General features: G+C 39.3%; 2 protein-coding genes across 3 annotated transcripts; one reads left to right on the top strand and one right to left on the bottom strand.

Moving 5' to 3' along the window:
* Positions 1 to 276: 276 nt before the first annotated feature.
* LOC122873321 (LIM and senescent cell antigen-like-containing domain protein 1) lies at positions 277 to 7,806 on the top strand. Of its 2 annotated transcripts, XM_044189912.1 has the most exons (11): positions 277 to 464; positions 1,510 to 1,666; positions 1,802 to 1,868; positions 2,942 to 3,062; positions 3,272 to 3,421; positions 3,585 to 3,735; positions 4,927 to 5,019; positions 5,195 to 5,243; positions 5,372 to 5,447; positions 5,701 to 5,876; positions 7,003 to 7,140. In XM_044189912.1, exons 1-10 carry the CDS (start codon positions 436 to 438, stop codon positions 5,837 to 5,839), a joined length of 1,032 nt encoding a protein of 343 aa, XP_044045847.1. In that variant the 5' UTR covers positions 277 to 435; the 3' UTR covers positions 5,840 to 5,876; positions 7,003 to 7,140. The 2 variants fall into 2 exon arrangements, with proteins under 2 accessions (XP_044045847.1, XP_044045852.1); XM_044189917.1 differs by lacking the exon at positions 5,701 to 5,876 and having other exon boundaries at positions 279 to 464; positions 7,003 to 7,806.
* nkpd1 (NTPase, KAP family P-loop domain containing 1) lies at positions 7,675 to 18,049 on the bottom strand. Its single transcript, XM_044189885.1, is given in 7 exon segments — positions 7,675 to 9,799; positions 10,918 to 12,357; positions 13,259 to 13,485; positions 13,488 to 13,577; positions 15,022 to 15,138; positions 16,464 to 16,548; positions 17,827 to 18,049. Coding segments are annotated over 6 exon segments (2,190 nt in total). The 5' UTR covers positions 16,522 to 16,548; positions 17,827 to 18,049; the 3' UTR covers positions 7,675 to 9,541.
* Between the last annotated feature and the right edge of the window lie 5,795 nt (positions 18,050 to 23,844).

Below are 23,844 nucleotides of genomic sequence, written 5' to 3'. Positions count from 1 at the left end.
GATGTCTAGCTAATATAAGAAACATCCATACACATATCATATTTTAAATATATGTAGTAGCATATATGCGACATTATTTTGGATATAGGTAAGAGATACAGTACATTCACATATACACTATCTATGTATTTTCCATATATGCCCATATATCATATTGTTGTATAGGACTGTCCCGTCTGAAATCCAGTATGATGAGGCTCTGTAAAATCCAGACCAGTCAAGGACAGTCTGGTGTAGCAGATTTAGAAAGTTGAGTTGTTATACTTCCCTGGACACTCCCCAAGTGGGTGGCCTGAAGCCTCTGCCAGCTCAGGCACGGTGCGGCTCTGCTGGGAGGGGACGGTACGGCGCAGGACGGGTCTGCTGTCCGCTGAAGACTTTGGTAGCCCAGCGAATTTATTAGCTACGTTTCTAAACCTGTCGTGCTAAGAGGTGATGCTGGGGGTGGCTGGGATGACGGGCAGGTAAGATTTTTCATTAGCTTTTGTAGTAGCACACAGACATACACAACTGCTAACTTCGGCCAGCAAGCTAAAGCTAACGTCATATTAAATGGACAACGTAACCATTGGGGTAAAGTTAGCTAACAGCGCCGTTAGAATAGATGCCCCCTTTTTAAGGCACCAGGAAAAAAAAAAAAAGTTATTTTCAGTAACAACGTTGCATATTTTGGTCCAGGGCAACAGTTTAACAGTTGGTTCACTGTTGATACGTTATAGCTAGTTAACTAACGTTAAGGAAATAACGTGTTCTTAACCCACATTGGAGCTAACTGTAAGGTAAGCATGCTAATTAGCTGTATAACATGGCACATTTCCTTTTAAATTCTCAACATTATGCGAATTATTACCACTCACTGCCCCTCAACATTAATGTCCTTTATGGGCGTTCAGGTGTGACCATGATTTATTTGAAGTTAGCTATTAAAAGACAGCAACTAACGCAGGGCATGCCATTAACGTTACTGAGAAACATGATAAACTAACATTAAATGACGTTTGGCTGGGTTAGGTACTGTTATTTTAGTTTGCAACTTAATTTTAACATCTTTATGTTTCACACGAAGCCTCAGTCAGTATTGGCCTTAAACTTTACTTGACTACTAACAGAAACTTGTGGATTTTGGCTTAGTATTGAACTGTATATTGATAGGATAATATCTGAGTCTAGTTATTAGTCAATTTGTCAGTAATTATGTGTGATAGTGCGCATGTGTGCACAGGGCTGACAAAGGCTGCACATAATCTCTCAGCTAGGTTTCAGTAACTCTATTCCTTTACCAAATTAGGTGATGGCAGTACAGTGAGTAAGAGAGTTCCCCAACTGATTCACATATTATTTCCATTCTCCATGGTGACAGCTGCTGAAACAAGCACAGCAGTTAATGCAGGAGTTATGTGAGAAATGATAAACATTGGTCCAGCCTTGCATCCCAGATATTTGTCAGCCTTTTACAGGGACTCTGGGGAAGTAATGTACTAATATGTATTTTCTTGTCTCATGCAACAGCATTGCTAATGCCCTGGCCACTGCGGCCTGTGAGCGATGTAAGAGTGGCTTTGCTGCGACTGAAAAGATTGTCAATAGTAATGGAGAGCTGTACCATGAACAGTGCTTTGTGTGTGCCCAGTGTTTCCAGCAGTTTCCAGAGGGACTCTTCTATGAGGTATTGTGCTCAAATAGTCACCGTAATTCATTTCACAAATCTTCACAATGATGAGCCATACTTTGTGTGCTGCATGTGTGGTGATGATTTGTCTGGTACACTTTTAACTCAGTCTCAATCTTCTTCTCTTCACAGTTTGAAGGAAGAAAATATTGTGAACATGACTTCCAGATGCTGTTTGCCCCTTGCTGTCGCCAGTGTGGTGAGTGTCATAGCCTCATTCATTTAGGGCCTGTCCAGATCTAGTATTTGAGGGGTTATGTAGACCTCAAAAAAACTAGCAACCACTTTGTGGAAGCTAATGGGGATCCAAATAAAGAATAAATAAAGAATAAAGTATCTTGTATTCAGATATATTCAGACTATGTCTACGTCTAATTGAGATGGACTGCATTTTAGACCTGGTACCAGAATACATCTGATGTGTGCCACAAGTGATTATATTTGATTATACTTTGCTTCCCTGCTCACATTTGATTTATTTTGCGAGGACTGAAGCTTGACGGAAAAAAAATGAAATTTGCACTTAGCCATACGGCTAGAGAAGGGCATTGTTTTGCCTAGTTGTTTGGCATTGGCAAATCAGTTGTGTGTGGGAGGTTTGCCATGATATAAGCACATTCAAATGTTGACTAAGCCTTAATTTTCATTGACACGTCTGGTCATGCTACACCAATGGTTCCCAAACCTTTTCTGTTGGTCCCCCTTTTACGCATAAAGACATTTCTGGATCATTGTCTGCTCAATGTGTATTGGACAGACCTTTCACAAACTTCTCCATTCTTTGCAAGACGTAGCATTCAGCCTTCACTGCACCTCCCCTATTGAACCCCCCTCCCCAGTTTGGGAACCACTGCACTGCGGTACATATTTGGATGTAAGCATCCCTGACCTCTACTGTATATGTTGTTTGAGTAATCAGATCCCAGTGTGTCTCCACTGATCTTTAAGTAATATGCATTTAGAACTTCCCACTTGTCTTTAGATCACCTAAGGTGCATTTTAGCTTAATTTAAATACTGCTTGACTGTTTCCATGGACAGACATGCTCTATAATTACATGGACAATTAAAATGCATTCAACATTAAAGTGTCACTTTGAGAACACTATAGAAAGCACTGTAGTGCATTGTAGTAACACTAGGAATCCATAATGGTGTGCTCATTAGGAATTACTGTACGGTACCCAAAAAATAGAATCTAGTCCCAACAAATATAGGAAAAGTCAAACTTAGATTTGCCTCAAGCTGATCTCTCACTCGTGGTTTCCTTCAGGGGAGTTCATCATCGGTCGTGTCATTAAGGCCATGAACAATAGTTGGCACCCTGACTGCTTCTGCTGTGACATTTGCCAGGCTGTGCTTGCGGATGTGGGGTTTGTCAAAAATGCTGGGAGGTAAGCATCCCATCTTATTACAGTCTTAACAGCCTGTAAAGCAGGTGGTTACACACTTGTCAGGCTGGTGACTCACTCACTTTTGTGTTCTAACAAATAATGGAATTTTGAGCAGCTGTGACAGAGTATGTCAAAACATTATTTGAGGCTGCAGACTCTTTGTCTTTGTCTTGACACCCCTAAATTTTGTTCTCCTCCATTTACCTCAGGCACCTGTGTCGCCCGTGCCATAACCGTGAGAAAGCTCGTGGCCTGGGCAAGTATATCTGCCAGAAGTGCCATGCCATCATTGAAGAGCAGCCACTGATCTTTAAGAATGACCCCTATCACCCAGACCACTTCAACTGCAACAATTGTGGGTCAGTCTTACCACCCCACCCCACCCCACTGTTTAGTACAGAAAACAGCACACTCTTAGCTTCAGATTATATTTCAGGTCCACATGAAAAATGATCTATAACAATGGGTTCAAAGCCTGTTTTTCTCTCTCTTTAATGTGTTTCAATGTTTCTCTGTCCACAGGAAGGAATTGACGGTTGAAGCCAGGGAACTGAAGGGAGAGCTCTTCTGTTTGCCCTGCCACGACAAGATGGGTGTACCAATCTGTGGTGCCTGTAGGAGACCCATTGAGGGGCGTGTTGTCAATGCCATGGGCAAGCAGTGGCATGTGGAGGTTTGTGAACAAGAATGAAACTATTTATCAATACACTAGATACAATGTTATATTCCTTTATTTTCAGAGTAATGTATAACATGCTGCTGTTTGTTGTTTTGAGGCCTAGTTTACTTTAGGAGTTTGCTCCGCCTGAAGAAAGCTAGGCCTTAAGGAGTTTACCTTAGGAATCATGACCATGATTACCGTGTTCATGATTTGGTATTTGTTTGGAAAGAAGTAAGGATAGACATGTTATGTTTTTTTCAGTAGTTGAATAGCAAAGAAAACTCAAGTAAACTCAGTATGTAACTGATTTGGACATCATCTTTGCCAACTTGATATGTCCAAATTCCCAGCGAGAGGTATACAAAATGGTTCATTAAACACAAAAACTAATGAAAGGTTCCTATGCATTATGAGTTGGACTACAGGGAGTATTGCTTCAGAAAGACTGCTGACTGGTTAATAATAGTGGACAAATGTCATGCTGACCACCTTTTATCGTTGATATTATATGTAATACTGCCTTCACACAGAAGCAGAGGAAAAGTCTAATACATTTCACATTTAGTTACCATTACTTAAATTAAATTAATTAAATAAACCACTTTAGAACCAAAACACTGTTAATGAGCTCATTTGAGGCGGTAGGAGAGATGTGAGCACTTTTAAAAAGATTTCTCCTGAGGCAGAGCGCAGCAGATCAAGTTGTGTGTTCATCTGTCTGGAGGGTGCTGAATTTTATAATGTTCAAAAAGCTCAGGACTATCAACAGTGTATTGCAGTCAATTTAATTCTAAAGACAGTCTTTTGCTGAAATGAATGTTGTATCTAACCACTTCAGGAACTTTATCTGGCAGGCACCAGAAATGTAGAACTATTTAAAAAACACTGTGGGAACACTATAGAAATATTACAGTGGTTTCTCCATAGCACAGGGGCTAAATGTGATTTAAAAACAAAACAAAAACAACACTGAAGGATTACTATAGTAATATTTCTCCATAGGTCATGTCTATAACTTTTTAAAACATTTCTAGGTAAGTGAACATATTCATGTTATGCTCATGTAGTTTTCATGTTTCAGACTACTAGAAAAAAATTGCCACCCTCTCCATGTGTGTTGGCACCTGCTTGTCTAGTCAGTTTCACATGCCTTTGTTAGGAATTTTCCCCCTGTCCTTCAGCAACATTTGTTTTTGTTTACAGCATTTTGTGTGTGCCAAGTGTGAGAAGCCTTTCCTCGGTCATCGGCATTACGAGAGGAAGGGGTTGGCTTACTGTGAGACTCATTATAACCAGGTAAGAAAAAAAGAGCCAAGTAAAATAATGGCTTTGGAGGATGTGACAGACATCCTAATGTTAGTAAACTGTCAAAAACATGACACAGCACTACTAACCCCTCATTGCTTCACCAAATAAACAAATTTGCGTTTGCTGTATAAACACCCAATCTTCTTGTTTCTCTGTTATCAAGCTCTTTGGCGATGTGTGCTATAACTGCAACCGTGTGATTGAAGGCGATGGTGAGTATCAGTATAATAAAGCTCACATTCAGTACAGTGTTTTTAGTAATTTACATAAAATGTTGCTTGAAGATACAACAGTTGAATGTTCATAATTTCTTTTTTTTTTCCTTCTGTGACCCCCTCAGTGGTGTCTGCTCTCAACAAGGCCTGGTGTGTCAATTGTTTCTCATGCTCCACCTGCAACACAAAACTCACTCTCAAGTAAGTGATGTTGCTCATTAATAGCTTTTTCTAATCGTGTACAATACTACCAGCTGATTGTTGTTTTCCTCTCAGTTTTCTGTAACACTCTTACTTAACCCCTACTAACACTTACTCGTGTTAGTCTTAATACTTGTCTTTCTCTCTTGTCTTTCTCCTACTATAACTCTTCCCTCTTTGGCTCGTTTCCTTTCCCCCCTTTTCCTCCAATTTCTCTTAACATGCTTCACTTGCTGCGTCTATGGTAACTCAGAGATAAGTTTGTTGAAATTGACCTGAGGCCAGTGTGCAAGCACTGCTATGAGCGCATGCCTGAGGAGCTGAAACGCCGCCTGGCCCGACGTGAGCGTGATGCCAAAGACCGCAAGAAAAAACCTGCTGTCTGTCTGTAGAGTTATTATTCTTTACAACTCACCACTCCATTCGTTGGTTGGTGCTATCTCTGCCTTTCTTTTTCTGTGGTGTTCCTGTGGTGTTTACTCAGTAAACTTTACAGTATGGCATGATGTCATTATTTGTCATTTATTTATTTTAAGTAAAACCAACACCCTGCACTTGTTTTGTGTTAATGGCATTTGAGTAAAAGTATACATGTATGTTAAAAATAACTTTGGCTCAATTGATGCTTATGAGTAGGGCTCCACCTAACGATTATTTTCATTATTGATTAATCTGCTGATTATTACCTCGATTAATCGAGTTGTTTGGTCTATATAAATAAATAAATAATATTAAATGTCTGAAAATAGAGTCCAAGCTGACGTCTTCAGATGTCTTGTTTTGTTCAATCAACAGTCTAAAACCCAAAGACATTCAGTTTAAAGTGATATGAAACAGGGAAAAACAGAAAATCCTCACATTGAAGGAGCGGGAACAAGCACAATTTTGTACAGTGGCCCTGAGAGCTCAACGCCAAAACTAAGCAAATGAAGAAACCATCTCCATCAATTTGACAACATATGCGCAACATTTCAAATTCTGTAACTTCATGAGCCACAAACCATGGCAACAAATAATGACTTAGAGCATTTCTGTATTTGATTGTGTTGTCACACATGTGCTGTCAAAGTGGTGAAGATGATTTCTCCATTTGCTTGTGTTTTGTCTATTTGCATTTGTTTTCTCAAGTTGCAGTGTGTTGAGCTCTCAGGGCGACTGTGTTTTTGGCATTTTTGCTTGAAGATCAACTCAATTGATTTCTGTGAGTTGTTTTAGCTCTACTTATGAGAAACTTAAGCTTCCATCGAGATAATTTTTTTTTGGTTTGAATGAGATTAGTCATTGCTTGCTTGCTTGCACTAAAGGGAAAAGCTGCAGGATAATTTAAATAGTTTCCATGATAATTCCAGAGCAGAAGATGATGTGTTGCCATTTAAAAGTATGGTTCTAATACTAATATAATTTAAAGTGAGGAGATTGTGACTGAGACAGTGATAATAATATTTAGATAAAAATTCTGCAGGTGGAATGGAAATCTGAAATGTTAATAATGTGGGCTAAAGACAAGTCATTGGATCATTTAGTATTGACATTGTCTTTCTTTCCTTCTTTGCAGGAACAAGTTTGTTGAGTTTGACATGAAGCCTGTTTGTAAAAAGTGTTATGAGAAGTTTCCTCTGGAGCTGAAGAAAAGGCTCAAGAAGCTGGCTGAGTCTTTGGGACGCAAGTGAGCTGCTTCTGGCCAAACAACATGGATGTATTCCGACTGTGTCTGTGATGGTAAAATATCCTGCATTACAACATAAGGACCCAGCATTATACCAGTACACCAATATTAGTAATTTTAATCTGGGATCCATTTAAAAATATAAACATATATCACTTTGGTGTTGTCATAAAGGTGCTTGTTAGAAGATGTTTCTGTTTCTTGCTGTTTTTTTAAAAAATATGCAAATGTTTTTTTTAATACATTCCTAAATTGCCCAAATTTGTTATTCTCCCAATTTATTGTGACTTTGGCTAAATTGTAACTTACAGTTATGCCTTAGTAAAGCAAATATGTAATGATGACTCTTCTGGCTAACATGAAAAAATAAATATACATGTTTTAAGTAAAACTTTAAATAAGCTATTACTGGCAAGGCTCATCTAAAAACCACTAAATGTTAATGAATCCACCCTTCGATATGTTTACGCTAATACATATCAAATGGTGATGTTAAATGTATGTTAGAAGTTGGTATGTAATGTTTGTAAACTGGTGAAGTACCACACAACAAAAATTATATTTGCTGAGATGAGCATTTTTATTATTGGACATTTGCATATACAATTCATTTGCCAGAATTTACATGTTATTGACACTTTACTGCAGCACATTTTCTGCTTAATGCTCAATAAAGTATTCCTAAACACTTAACAGTGAATTTCAATCCATTAAATAACAAATATACCTTGTTAATGCCTGTTCAGGCTCTATAATAGATTCAATTCCATGTCTGTGCATCAAAGGGATTTCCACAACCTAAACATTCAGTTAATATTGTCTGAATTTATTAAAGAGTTTTTTAAACTTGTAGCATGCATTTAGGATGTATAGCATAGGCACCTTACACACCTCATAAACATTCACTGATTCCAGAATAAAGTTACAGTAAAAGTTACAGTAAATACAAAATAAAAAAGTGCAACCAACCAAAACAACATAAAAAAATGGAATGAGTAAAACCTTCAATCAAGTTGCAATTATGTGCATGAAGGAATCTCCTGTTAACCCTCACAGTGAACTACAGCCTCAGTCGTTGATGGAACACTCCTCAAATTTAGTTAAATATCTTCATGTGTATGTCACTGTGTGATGGCAAAGAGAGAGTGAAAGACTGATAATAGAGCCTCTGGAGCTTCTTATTTTCCTACAAAAAGGTCATGTTATATGTAACTGAAAATGACTAAAAGCAATGGTAAAACAATAGTTGGTCTGTATATTTTCTTTGGGTAACAAGTTTTACAGCTTTTTATCTTCCTGATCCTTTTCTATGTGCCACCTTTCCTTTTATAAACACACAGAAAAACAAAAACACTGCTGTCTTATAACAGGCCTTTTTTAACAGCAGACATTTTGACGTCATAGTAGGAAAAGCACAGGTGTTATTAGTAACATTAACAATGGCTCCATTCTATTCAAGTGTCACAGTAAAATCATGATGGTGAGCCAGCATACACAATTCCAGGACCCTGAAACTGAAGCATTAAAATGGAATTAAACCATCGTAACTGCAATGAAAAATGCATATTATGGGAAAATGTAATCCATGACAAAGACACAGTCGAGTTAGCTAAGGTTGATTTATACATGACTGGACATCTAGGTAACACTACAGCTATCATTGTTGCGCTTGTCCCCCTTAAATTTATAAACCTGTATGTGATAGTTATTTGAAATAGTTACAAAAGGTTAAACATTTTTCTAAGCAGTGTTTTTGCTAACAAGAGTTTATCACAAGCTCCTGTAGCTAACAAAGTGAATGTAATTACGTCACATTTAAATAAACTCTCCAGTTCATGAACGTTAAATCATACATTACTTAAAATGTCTTGAAATTAACTGTAAACCAGTTAGGTTGACAAAAACTGAGAAGTGCATTTGTTATTTGTATCTTGCTTGTTGAATCCAAACAACAGAACAACATAAATGTTAAAATGTCAAGTTGTGGTTTTACTAGGAATTACTTGTTTTAACTCTTTCTTGGTGAATGGCGGCTGAGCGCAGTGATAAGTATTAATTAGTGAGCTTTAGAGGTGTTGGTAGGCGTATTTTTAAACTTTGGACAGAGTCCTACTGGCTCTAGCTTCATATTTAGCATACAGTCATTAGTGTGGTAATGATCTTCTCATCTAACTGTTGGCAAGAGAACGAATAAGCAAATTTCCCAAAAACTATTCATTAAATGATTTATTAGTAACACTGACACATTTTGCATAAGATTTTTAGTCATGCATTGCTTTCTGTATGCGATTTCTATGCACAGATTGTGTATTTTTACTGTTAAGATTGTTAATAAATGTTACACACGCAGATCATAATTTTAGGTATCAGGCTTACTGACAATGGATCGGATTCCTACATGCAGCTGTTACAGACTGAGATTAGACGATCAATGATGGGGAATATGTAGGGTAAATCTAGACGGCTGGTTCTGAGGTTGAGAAGGTGCTGGTGGCATGCTCCTGTATTGTGGTTGGAGACGTGATGGTAAACCCAGGAAGTGCAGTCTGAAACGTGCCCATTCACCGAAGGTCATATCTAGGAGGGCTTTAAGGTCATCTACTTCACCAAACACCAGTGCCAAACCATTGAGGTCATTGCTTCTCACAATATCAATATACGTACTGGGGTATTTCATCCTCTCCAACTAGGAAAAAGAAGAAAATTTAAGGATCATAAACACAGAGGAATGATGTGATTTTGTTCCTAATCCTTGCTGATATGACTGACTTGATTTAAAAATCCTTTTCTGTTGCATTTTCAAGAGAATTTTGCACCATCATGTGAGGTGAATAAACACATTACTTTGAATAAGTAAATACTGCTTTGTAACAAAGTTACATTCAAGTTATAATCCTCAAGATTTACATGTATTCATGGTCAGCATTTTTCAGCAAAAGCCATTCAGTGTACTTACATTCAGTATTTACCTCTCTATATAGTAATTTTCATTGTTAGTGGCTGGGTCCGCCATTCCCATGCTTGGTTGAAATTGCCTACCTACGTACGCCCAAGAGACTCACAGGAAATGATGTGGTAGATAATTCAGCGTTACTGTTTCTAATTTTATCTCATTAATAACAGCCTCACTGTTTACTGTTAACTCACCTGACTCCCTATCTGTAGCTGTATTAATTTACTGTTAATACAAATCGAAGATTTCCTACTGCTGCTGCATATTAAAAGCATTCAACTGGTGACACACGGGGTGGCTTTTATTGTGAAGCAGTCACAGGAAATGCAATGTGTTTGTCAATAAGGTTTGCGCTGACAGTGATCATTCATCAGAAATGCCTCTACAAAACGTTAATTCTCTGCAGTTTTCGAGAACGGATCATTTTAAATATTGCAGGGAGTAATTGAACAAGAAGGAACAGCCACAGTGAGCTGTTGGATGAAGAGCTGCAGGCGACTGGCTGCACATCTCCAACTCCTCAGCAGGATAACCAAATCCACTGTGCCTTCCTGCTGTGTAGAAAACTATTTGTGCCATGTGAAAATAGATAGTGGTTGCTCATGGCATGATGGAAAAAGGCCAATTATTGACTGATTTCTTCATTAAAACAACATGAGTTTGTTTGGCTGTACTTTAAACAGATACACCAGTTGTTCTTCTGTTGTATTTCTGATTTGAAGCAGCTGCTCAAGAAGTGTTTGCACAGTTTGTATTACACCGCACTTGCTGTTACCACCAGTAACCACAGGTGTTGCCAAATCAACCAGGACTGAAATCTTAAAGATTATAACTTTAAAAAAGTTTCTTACCTCTTTACAAACATCCTCTGTATTCATATTGATGATAGTTGTGATTGGCAGGGGAGCTAGGTTCCTCATCCAATCAGAATCTTTCAGTCTGGATGTCCCTCTGATCTGAGCCAGCTCCTTCCTAATCGAATGATCCAGGTTCACCGTTGCCACTTCAAATGCCCTCAAGTCCTTTATGGTGAAAAGAAAATCTACTGCGAGAAATCTTTCAAACATCTCAGGATCTCCATCCTGCTCGAGGAGGTCCTCAATCTGTGCACTCATCACATACAGCTCTGCCCTGGACTCACTGAAGACATCCCATAACGTCTTTGAATCATCAAAGTTGGCCACATTTGTATGATCAATACCTGCTCTCTGCTCAGCATCTTCCACACACTGGATGATCCAGCTGAGGCGGCAGGGCCACTGATTGGCCAAGACCACCCATGCTGCAATGTATTCTGGTTGAGGAAGCTCTTTTTTCAAGGCCTTCATAATTATCACAGTCACTCGAATGGAGTTGATCACCCTCCTCATTGACATGGCATCATCTAACATGTACTTGTTTAGATTCCTTTCATTGCTTGTCATGATGCTGCTGACCAGCTTCTCCACTTCCTCCTCCTTCACATCTGCTGTAGTTTCATCCATCATTGGTTTTGACTCCAATGGAATCTCTACATCCGAGGAAGATCTCCTTTTGAGGCACCCACATCTATGTTTATCTTGCCTGCGGCTTATGTCCTTAGAGATTTTTGAATTGCTAGAGAGGCTGTAAAATAAACTGCGCTTTGAATCATCGCACAGTGGTGGGACCGTGAATGCCAGAGTCACGATGCCGTTCAGCAGTGCATGAGCTCTGTCCTCTTTGCTGAAGCAGCCATCTGCAAAGTTCACTTTCTGTACAAGAACATCTGGGTTGACAGCCAGAATGGAAATAAATGGACTTTCCTCTTCTGAAAGTAGAATGTTGATGGCATCCAGAACTGCAACAATTTTCTTGGGGGAGCACCGGTCCAGATTGGTGATCTTGAGTACCACTCGGATCGTTCTCCTCTCAAACACCTCCATAAACTGGATGAAGCGAGACAGAAACCACATTTCCTTCCTCACTTCGTTCATGAAGCCCAGTTGGCTGCTGACCCGGTCATTGTCCATCCCCTTCTTGATGTTCAGATCCTGGTTGAAGATGAGATTCTTACCCATCAGAAAAGCGAACCTCAATGTGCTTGCTGCAGGGACTCCTAATGAAGCGATGACCAGGCCCTCCAGCACGCCCACCCAGCCTGTTGTTCCATTCACCCCTTCGCCTGGTTGCACCTCATTTTTAGGAAGGCCAAAAGTCAACAGATATACTGGGATGATAATTAGTACCACAAAAACGGACAGGACGAGAAACCACAGAGGGCAGCAGCAAATCTTTTTGGACCTCCAACGGTTAGGACCATCCTCCACTTTCTGAATTTTTTTAAGAAAAACAAAACACAGAACAAATGAGAAGCAGGTTAGACGCCACTGCCATGTTTTTAGCCAATCTAGCAGCATGGCTCTAGAGATGGCAATGTTGGTCGTCGGTTGGTACACCACTTTGGTCCAAACTGAAATATCTTAACAACTATCCGATAGATTGCCATGAAATTTTGTGCAGACATTCATGGTTGTCAGATGATGAATTCTGATAACTATGATGACCCCTGACATTTCATCTAGTGCCACCATGAGGTTCGCATTTTTGATTCTGAGTGAAACATCTCCTCAACTATTGGATTGATTGTTGTGAAATTTGGTACAGACAATCATGATCCCCCTCAGGATAAATCGTAATAATTTTGGTAAACCCCTGACTTTTCATCTACTGCCATCATCAGGTCAAAAGTTCACTTTCTCTACTACATATCTTCTACATTGGCTAAGGTTTTGAGGTATTTGCCTCTGAGACTTGAGCTGACATTCCAGTACAATGAGAGTGAAAGGCATTTTGTTTGTGATGTTCAAAGCATCAAAAATTCACATTTGTGCAACTCAACGGTGATGTGAAACACAACACACCTTGCTGTCATCAGTTTTCACTATGAACTATTTTCTATCAAATGTAAAAACAGAGGCTGGATACAATACTTTATTTTTGCAAGTATTTGTTCATAAAACAGTGACATTCCATCACCCATAGATGTACGTGTTTGGTTAATTAGCAAATGTTAGCACGTTAGTTAACATAAACTAAGATAGTGAGCATGGTGAAAATAGCCTGCGACACATCAACATATAAACATTGTGAGCATGTTAGCATGCATTTCGCTCTCTCTCTCTCTAGACCCTTTGTTTAAATAACTGAGAAGAGTTGAGACAATTAACAAACCTTCTTCTTGATTTCGTCTTCTTCATCATGCTGAGCCACACGGTAGAGTACAAGCTGTAATTTCCCAAAGTTAATCTGCATGGCTTGAAACAGCCGTATGGCTAGCCCAGCCCAAAGCAGGTCACTGCCTGCAAAATGCCAGGCACTAAAATGCACAGAAATGAACCTGATGTTATGGTGCTGCTGGTTCTCCTCAGTCCAAATGGGCCGACAGAAGAGCATTCGCCAATGAGCGCAAGAAAGCCATTAAATGAAGGGTTAACTGAGCAAGGTCTAGATCTTCCTTTGTATTTCAGCTCAGCCTCCTGCTTCATGTACTCTGAAGAGACACAAAACATTGATAATATTGATATTCAAGATAAATCATTTAGATGGTTGGGATACACGTAAGGATAAACAATATAAATCAAGGCAGAGAGGTATCAAGACAGGTAAAACAACATGTTGGGTAGGACATAAAGAGGACAATGAATAGAAGGTTTTTAGAATGTTTAGTAGAATATTATAGCAATAAGTTGGTGAATTTTGCTTATTTGGCTCTCACCAACTTTGATGAAATGCCCTGGTAATGGCACTAAACCCAAAACCTGTTCCAATATTTAGCCTGATTTTTCCGCAGAAATACATGGTCATATGCAAAGGATTGTGCTTTTTCAATTGTTCAAGTCAAGGCAAGATGCACAATAAAAAATTCTAATATATAGCTATTGAATTACAGTATTTATGATGTGTCTTACAACACTTCGAAGCTTTATTATTGTGTGAACATTAATATGTGAACATAAAGCCTGGTCCAACATGTGCAATAATGTTTGCTAGGGTTTTACAAAAAAATTCATCATAACAATCCTATATGTGATGACCTTCTGGGTAACACAAAGAAACAACCTTAAGCTTTTCTAATGAAGCCCTCCACTGTCAATGTAACTTGTATATAAAAAGAAAACCTGTATTTTCATGCACATGTATTTTCAAGTCTTCACATATTTCATGGGCAAGTTGACTATATATGCATATGACATAAATGTGTTGGGGGAAATATATAAGGTGTGTGAAGGGAGCACACCTTGAGCTGGGATGTATGTGCAGTGTTTAGGAGAATTATGGTATGTGTACTTGAGGACACAGACATCCCCTAGAGGTCTGCACTTTTCAATCAGCCACTTGTGAGGAAGTCTAAAGCATGAACCAGCTCTGAGGTGGTGCACAGGTCATTCACATGCCAAGAAGTAGCTCAGTGATTGTCTTATTTTCTTGCTTTTTTGCTTTATTGGCAGTGACAGTAGAGAGAGACAGGAAAGGCAGGGGAGCGAGAGGGGATGATATGCAGCAAAGGTGCCCGGGCCGGACACGAACCCGGACTCAGTCTTTCGTGATACAGGCTGTGCCAGGTGAGCTACCGGGGGAGCCCAGCTCAGTGATTTTACTACTGCAGTGGCTAAGTCAATGCAAGAATTAAACAATGTTGTATGGTGTAAGGATATTGTGCTGCCACAGCATTTTATTGTTAACAGGTGCAGTTTCTACAGTCAACATACCACAGTTTCACACCAGCTCCAGTCATGTTTACAGTGAACATTGTGGAGTGAACACTGAAAACAGAAACAGACTTCAAATCATTTGAAGTTTATTTTTTATGTTTGGTGCCAACATCAAGACCTTCTAACATCCTATCCTACCCACAGACTGTAGACACTGTCAAGCAAGAGCCATCCAGCAGACGAAAGAGACGACATGCTGGGGTACAGAGAGTGTTAACATACCTTCCATTTGTCCGAGGATCATGTTAATTCGATTCTGACATGAAGAGTAGAGTCCTACAGTTGCAGGTGATGAAACTTGTGTCAGGGTCTTAGACAGCGCATATGCATAAATATCATCTGAAAGGAGATTTAAAAGAAAACAAATACCACTTTTCATTTTGTATTCCCATAAACTTGATTCTCTTGTCCACAGAGTCTTCTGTGAGCAAAAACATTACAAGTAACCTAAGCTGGAGGATTTTGACACACCTATTCAAAGACATTAAAACTGAGAGAACTGGATCTCAGGTAGACACGCTCAGAGGATTAATTATTAGCGACAATGTTCTTGATTGAAGCCAAATATGTTTTTCTTATTTAAGCTCACCAATGCTGAGCTAAACTGAAACAACAGTGCAGACACATGACGCTTGTTCATTTAGACATTAATGAGGTGAGCATTTGCACTCATTTCAGGAAAATGTTCACAGCGTAGACTGTGTTCATAGATGAGTATGGAAGCGTACACTGGACTCTATTCAAATGATAATGTAAACTTGAAAATTAAGAGGTAATTCCAAAAGATTATTATCATTTTCCACGTGTGTTTTTTGAGTAAAAATTAAAATGCAATAATCCAATTTTAATTTTCACAAACTTATATGAGTGTTACATGAGTGTTATATTAAAATGAAAATGGAAAAGCTGACATTTAATTTTTTAAGCTGTACTCGCTGTACAGTGGACAATATTCAAATGTTAATTCAAATTCAAAAATGAAAATGCAAACAATGTAGCCTGATTTTCCATTAATGCAAGCAATATTTAAGTCAATATGAAAATGCAATTTTCTAATAATTTGAAAATTTTAATTAAAACGGCATTTTACATTTCATTTTCAAAGACTTTACCTGCTATACAGTGGACAATATTCAAATGCAGTAAGCAAAACAGCGCCCCCAGTCTTTGCATTTACTTTTAGTTGTTAGAAAATGTCATTTTCATTTTCATGTTTTTTCCAAAAGAGCGTGGTGACATGTAAATGCAATAGACTGGGGGCGCTGTTTTGAAAATACAAACCAACCATAACTGCTAAATCGAAAAACTGAAATCAATTTATATCTCCTGTGCGACCTTGCGTTAATGAAAGCTAATAATAATAATAATGATTATGATAATAATAATGGAGCAGAGGCTCGATAACAATGCTACCAGTAATACAACAACAATAATAATAATAACGACAATAATATATTTTTTTATTAATTCAGAGGGGCACTGTTTCAGCCAAATACGGCAAATGAGAGAGGCTGGAGACACACTTCGCTGATTCAGACATTATAAGCATTTACACTCAGTTCATGATAATTTTCACAGATGAGTGTCAATGAGAATTTCATTAACAAAGTGAAACTGAAAGTGAAAATGAAGGGGAGAAAACCATGCCACATATGAATCATTACCTGCAGAAAATAACTTATCCTTTTTCCCTTTAGACATGATGACTTTGTGGTGAGACATGCAGCTTTCACAGAAAATCCCTTTGACCTGCGAAAAATAAGAACGGAACAGCACGGAACTCAGTACAGGCAGTGGTGAGGTGTGTGTGTGTGTGTGTGTGTGTATGCTGCTTTCCGTTTAGCTTCAAGTCCCTCCTCGCTTTCCTACTTCTCTTCCTTGCGTCGATGCGAGAGTGATCACCAAATGGGACACCCTCGTGTCATTTCAGAGACACGTAGGCCTAATTACCCCTTACGATCAACCGCTGTTTAATTTTTGAATCCAGTGGTGAGAATAAATATCCTTTAAGATGTAGAAATACTTTAGGAACAGTTTTAAAGAAAAACACTGGACACTCGATGCACAATTAGGCTATGTATTCTGCTGCTATGTGCCCAACGGACTGTGACTGAATAGAATTAACACCCAAATCAGTTTATTACTGATGGCAGGACATGGAGCAAGAATTAAACCAGCTATACATACTGTAAATAAGAGTTTTGGCTTTGAGAGGCAGATACAGTGTCTTTTTAGCACAGTAGCTGCAACTGGGCTGTTTGGACCTCATCTCTACCCTGAGTGAGCTGAGAGAAAAAGTAGACAAAGTTGTGAAAGTGAGGACTTGAGGAAGCGTGATACAGGAACATACTGAATATCATGTCTGAGCAAACAAAGGTGCTTTCAGTCACCAGTGAGGGGAGCTCCAAAACAAAAAGACTGATTTGGACATTGACAGTGTGGATTCAGCACACTCAGTTTAACTTGAGGATTTGGTGTTAAAGATTTCTTTGTTTATGTACTAAACACCTGCACAGCTAAACGGAAAGCACCACATGTGGGATGAATGTCCTTGAGAGTGCAAAGCACAAAACAGAAATTTACAACCTGTTTTTATTTCTTTTTCTGAGAGCTTGATTGACAGGCATTAAAGTGAATTGTTTTAAGATGATATCCTGACATTCATGCATGGGTATGCACCCTCCCAGAGTTTTTATGAGCACAGAAATGTCAACACTTTTGCTGTGTCATCGATTACCTAGTCCCTTTCCCTGCTGGAAACATATTTTCTCTTTGTGTTCTTGCCTGCACATGCCTATGAGATTCACTGACAGTCTGACATACATAAGTACAAAACAGAGTTACAGACATACTTTTAATTTTGATAGTTTAAAGTTTAACTTTGATGGTACAACCTCTGATCAGTGTGCACAAAAGGATACTAAACTACAACTGTAAAACTTCTGTAATTATACCATAAGCTCTCATAAAATGATGAATAATGTGTTATCCCTGGGTAGAAATGTGTTACTGATGAAACAAGCTTACCTGGTTAAGTTCCAAATGTTAGTTCTGATCTTTATTTTGACTAATCTTGAAACACAACTTTTAACGTATCCAGAAAGAGAGGACCATGCAGCAGCAGCTAAGGCGTGGTGAACCTTATACCACCAAGACCTACGTGCTGTACAACACTGATAAGAGGGGAAAAAAGGCACCTGATAACCACAGGCTATGTCTGTAGGCTGGGACACCTACCAGGAAGTGAGGTCACATACAAGATGAAATTATATTTCTGAGAAATGGAGCTGTACATTTCTTTCATTCTCCTTTTCCAATCCGTTACCTTATACTCCTGCTCCCAATCTTCTCTCTATTCATAGAATTTGAGTGAAGTGGGTAGTTCCTAAAAGCATTACGAGGTAGAAAAATCCCCATTCTTGCAATAGCTTCTGGCATTCACTGTCCAACTTTTTCAGTCCATGGAAAAATGGAACAAATGAGTGATTTCATGCTGGAGCCTGGGGTCTGCATGATTCATGAACTGAATTCCTAGTTTGGAGTCCCTCAGGTTGAGAATGGCTGGATTGCTCTTCCTGGCCTGAACTGACATGCAGAGCAGTTAAGATGCCAAAGCAGCAGCACCAAAGCCTTTTTTCTGCCCAGAGCAGGATTTGTTATGACATAACTGGTTAGTCAAGCTTTGAAAAACAAGCTAGGAGCCTAATTTCCCTTGGCATATTTATGTGTTTATTTATTTATTTTTTGCATTAGCCTACTTTTACCATCTGGTGTCGCAGTATACCTCACAAACCACTACAAATAAACTTTTTTAATACATATGTTGCATTTAAAGCATGTACACAGCTCATTTGTCATGTGCATCATGGTTGAAATGACAAGATTTTGCATTAAGCTTGTCTTTTGTAGTAATATGTCAACTCATGACTCCTATTGCATATAAAAATGTATCTAAAAAAGCACATACTGGTGTAAACATAGATGAATACTGACACAGAGCTCTGTGTGCACAGTTATGTTCAGGTACATAACATAGAAGCAGGCCAATTAATTGGTAAAGAATTTATTTTTAAAAATTTGTTTCAGAAAAAGTCTATTTCATGTTTTATTGCCCATCCCTTATCTTAGTCCTTTATTTCTTATGAGTTCTTCTGGACGGACTTGCATTGTGTTTTAGGAAGGAAACCTTTTTTGGAAGACAAAATTCTTTGTTTGCAATGTAATTTTATATGTAAGAAGTTCCGTTCTTGCCCTACAAATGTTTCATCATTGCAACAATATTTTTTATTGTAAGTCCAAATGGGCTGGGCACAAGAAACAACATAACTACTCTAACTAACTATACTTTTTTTAAAATTAAAAGCAAACATTTGGTGTAAACACTGTCTACAATCTCACACACAACCATCTGAGAGCAAAATACAAAATTTTTAGGCTAGTGCTGAAAGGAAGTTTAATTAGTGTACGTCTGATTAAGATTTAAAGTGCTTGGCCTGAGGGAGACTAATTCTGTCTTTACTCTGAGTACCTGATTCTTCAACTACTTTAATTAACTTGACTGTCATAGAGAGAGTGAGGGTGTGTGTGTGTGTGTTTGTGTGTGAGAGAGAGAGGTTCTCAGTTATTGCTTGGCCAGAAGTCTTTTGCAAACCAATACTGAATGAATTGGATGGTATCTCCTCTTCTATGAACCCTCACCACACCTTGCCCTTTCACCACATAAACCTTGCAATTAAGGTTAATGAATTCACCTCCATGATTAATCTGAGATAGGTATCAGACACAGATAAATTATATTTCAGTATTGGGCAGACTTGGAGTGATTTGCTAAAGGCAAGGGGAAATTAAACTAATATTGTAATACGTTAGGCTCAGGGAATGACAATTATTTTCAGGAGCTGGTTGAAAATGTGCACACTTAAGATCATATGCATCAACTGTGATACATTTACAAGTCGGATAATGTGAGATAAAAAAAATAATCATATTGTAATCTAACACACCAACAGAGGGCGCTAAAGTATTGTGCATGAAAGCAGGACAATGACATTTGATCAGCTGCCCTTCATCACACTTCCCTGCTCTATTTGGTATGTAGGAGCAGACCCGACAGTGAAGGAGGCATTTACTGAAAATGGGGTGCGGTCAAGAGCTTAAGATGTGCTAGAACTTCTCTTGGGTGGGTTGATGGTCATTTAATGTAAATCAGTAACTGCAGAGCACAGAGCACACACACACACATGCACACACACAGTAATATCTATCTGCCTTTATTCCTTATCCATTGTTCCTAAGGCAAGACAAGCTTCAGTATTGACACAAAGTCTGACAACACCTTGCCTGGCCTAATTGGCCTCAAGACCTCTTGCTGGTGTGATCTATTGATCAGTCTCACTGCAGATGCATCTAAGTCACTGGGAGTGGACAGAGAAATAGCCAGATATAGTGAAAGTAAGCACTGCCAAATCTGGGCATGATGTCTTAAGCTTTGCTGCTCCCTCTGCAGAGCTGTGCAGCAAGCAAAGATGATGATAGGGTCCCCACCCTGAGGTGCAGGGGTCCAGATCCTTGCCACAAGCTGATTCACACACACTGATTGTCCTTTATTGTTACCAAGGGGATGATGGCACCAACAAATGGAGGTTTCTGAATGCTGTGACCCCCAAAGATCTATAGACACTGTCTGCTTTAACAATCCCACCAGAGACAGCAAGATAAAAACTCCTCCACATTCGCAAGATCCACTTTTTGTTTGATACGTCTGTGGCAAATATTAGGAGAAAAAAAGGCAGCTATGAGATTGCCACCGAAGAGCCCTTCTGGGGCAGGGGTGAGTGAAATGGTATACATGCTGATCCTGTATCTCTCAGCACAAACATCCCATACATGATTATTTTTGCCTGCACCTTCAACCTTCTTTCCATTCACATTCAGATCCCAGATCACCCAGATCATCTCATTCTCATCTATTTCCATTTCGACTCCTCATCCTCCCCCTTCTCAAGCAATACAGCCATTTCAATGTAAATAGTGTCTCTGCTTATCTGCCTCTTAATCCTCCTCCCTCATTCTGTACAGCCTTCCCTCAAATACTGGGAAAAAACTCATAAGAGAAACATGCATATGTTTATGAGGCCTGCCACACAATATGTCCTTTGCTACCTCGTAAAAGGGAATACATTCTTCTTTATGGGGTGCACAAATTTCGTATTCTCTGCTGTGTGTGAAAGCTGCATTCCCATATGGTATTACATTTATGATGCATGACAAGGCTTACAATTCTCCATCTCCTCTGCAGCACACTGCAAGTAACCAGAGCTGTCCAAAAGTCATGGCTGTGACAACGTGAATCATTATACATTTTTCTTTCTGTGCGGCTGCCTCGCTGTATTCCTCTCCATGCCTCCATGAAATCTGTCTTTATCCCACAGTGTGAAGGTATAGCTGCCAGGTGCATACCAAGCTTTTCTCTGGGTGGTGGTGTTGAAATGAATGTCCACTCTTGGACCTTTTCACCAACACAAACTTACACGCATGTGTGCACACATTCACGCCAACCCACTGATCCTACCTCCTGTTTTATTGTCAATATCAGTCGGCTCAGGGGTTGTAGGATTTGACAGCTGTTGACAGGTGCTGGATTGTTGAGGTAAAGATGATGGCAGCTCTTGCAGAGATAGAACAGCTGTATCTTGAGACCCCTTGGAGGGTGTTATTAGGCTGTTATGAAATCTGCTCCCTATCAGACCTTCAACGAAGCAATGGGGAGGATATAGCTGTAAGTGTTGAGTCTCCTATAGCTTCCTCTTATCTACCCCTCTACTTCCTCCACTCACACACAAATTCACATTTCTCTTTAGCATCGTACCACCTGTGTTTTTCAGTCAACACAGCCCACAGTCTCCCTCCCTATTTGCACGAAGGAATTGCTGCATCATATGAGAAAGGGCACTAATCTTGTTTGTTTTATATGTCATGAACATATACACCTCAAGGCGATTATGACACCAGAACCTGCTGTCAGGTTGCTCCAAAGCTCCTGACACCTACCTGAGCACATACTGATAATCCCAGAGTTAGAGAATTGCTATGAAAACACCGTAATGTATCAGCCATTAGTACAAACGAATACACAAAAAAGTGAATGTGCACACATGTGCTGTACACAGTGTGGCAGGAGAGCATGAACATGTGCATGGCACTTGAACGATACACATATTTGTGTACCCTACAAGTCAGCAAGATCAAACAGAAAAATCTCAAACAATTATATTTTGAGTGTATCCACAACACAAAGGCAAAACTCAGACTATTTCACTTTTGCCTGTATGCTTTTGTTTGATAGGGTTTAACTTTACAACACAGGAAAATTTTCTGTATTTCGTCCTTTTTGCTCCTGTCTTTATCACACATCTCTCATCTCTGGAGTATTTTTTTGTTTGTTTTGCCATGCTAGCGGTGGGGCTCTAGGGATGGCAATGTTGGTCTGTCGGTTGGTCCACCACTTCGGTCCACACTGAAATATCTCAACAACTATTTGATGCATTGCCATGAAATTTTGTACAGACATTCATGGCCCCCAGACTTTTCTGCATTTTAAACTAGTCTGTGATTAAAGAGTGATACTTGAAAAGCATGAAAGGCAGACTGAAGACAAGTGAGGGCCTGGGCTCGGGTGACGCCTGGCGCATATAAAATAGTATTATCAGCAAAAAAATGTACATTGGAGTATTGATTTGGAAGTATAATGTTATTTATGTATAATGTAAACAGCAGTGGACTAAGGATAGATCCCTGTGGCAACCCATTTCTGATTGTAAGATGGCTTGACTGAGTACCATCATCAACGACAGTTTGAGTTCTCTCTGTAAGGTAAGAGTGGAACCAATAAAGTGTGGCTTTATCTAGACCTATAGACTGTAGTTTGTGGAGTAGGATTTTGTGATCAACAGTATCAAATGCTTTAGAGAGGTCAATGAAGAGGGCAGCACAATGTTAGCAATGACTGAAACTGCAGCTGTTATTGTGCTGTGACCTGGGTGAAAACCAGAATGCTGTGGCTGTAAGTTTTGTGAGTCAATAAAGGCACGTAAATTGACCAAGGATTCTAGGATTTTTGCTAAAAAGGGAAGTTTGGATATTGGGCGATAGTTGTTGAGATTGGAGACATCACCACTTTTGTGTAACGTGTTACTGAGGCGCTTTTCCACAAAGCTGGAATCATGCCTATTAAAAATGTTTGATTAAAAATATGTGCTAAATGTGGACAGATTAAAGGGGGCACTTAGATGAAGGCGACTTCCCATCCAGAAGTCATTCTCAATTGTGAAAAAATTGGACGGGAACTGGAAATTAAAGCTACTCTGAGTTACATAAGCCCTGCCCTCAGGAAGGAATCTACCTGAGTATCTGTTAATAGCTAGTTTCACCTGAAACTGACCTAATAGTTTCCAAGATGGCCCAGTAATCAGTAATCAGGCCTATTGTTTTCTGGCTGCATCTACTTCATCACTGTTAAGTGCCTGATTAGCATGTGATAGGCGTGACCAAGGTGATAATACATTCTGATAGACTTTGGGCAGATTAAATCTCAGACCACCATTTCTGTTCTCTTTTTTCACAAAAATGGCTTCCTTGACACCCCGTTCAAACCAACTCTTCTCTCTACTTAGAATCTTCACCTCGCTGTCTTCAAATGTGTGGTTTGTAGCTTTTAAATGCAAATGCACGGCGCTCTGTAATCCTGAGTTAGCGTGTCGTCTGTGCTGATAAAGTCTTTTGTGAAGTGGCTGTTTGGTCTCGCCTATGTACCGTTCTTTGCAGTTTTCACTGCATTGAATGGAGTAGACAACATTGCTCTGTTTCTGTGTGGGTAACTTGTCCTTAGGGTGAACGAGTTTCTGTCTTAAAGTGTTGTCTGTTTTTTTTCACAATTGAGAATGACCTCCGGATGGGAGCCGAAACGTCTTGATTCTGAAAACAGTGTCCAGGTGACTACGACTGAAACCTTTTCTACGATAGAACACTCCTGGACGAATGAGGGAC

Source organism: Siniperca chuatsi, linkage group LG1, assembly GCF_020085105.1.
Source record: "Siniperca chuatsi isolate FFG_IHB_CAS linkage group LG1, ASM2008510v1, whole genome shotgun sequence".
NCBI classification, from domain to species: Eukaryota; Metazoa; Chordata; class Actinopteri; order Centrarchiformes; family Sinipercidae; genus Siniperca; species Siniperca chuatsi.
This window is presented reverse-complemented; position numbering and strand designations above follow the sequence as displayed.

Coding starts and splice junctions, on each gene's coding strand:
- LOC122873321 (XM_044189912.1), top strand. CDS start 436: ATGCTGGGGGTGGCTGGGATGACGGGCAG. Junction 3,063..3,271: donor TTTGTCAAAAATGCTGGGAG/GTAAGCATCCCA, acceptor CATTTACCTCAG/GCACCTGTGTCGCCCGTGCC. Junction 5,448..5,700: donor AACACAAAACTCACTCTCAA/GTAAGTGATGTT, acceptor ATGGTAACTCAG/AGATAAGTTTGTTGAAATTG.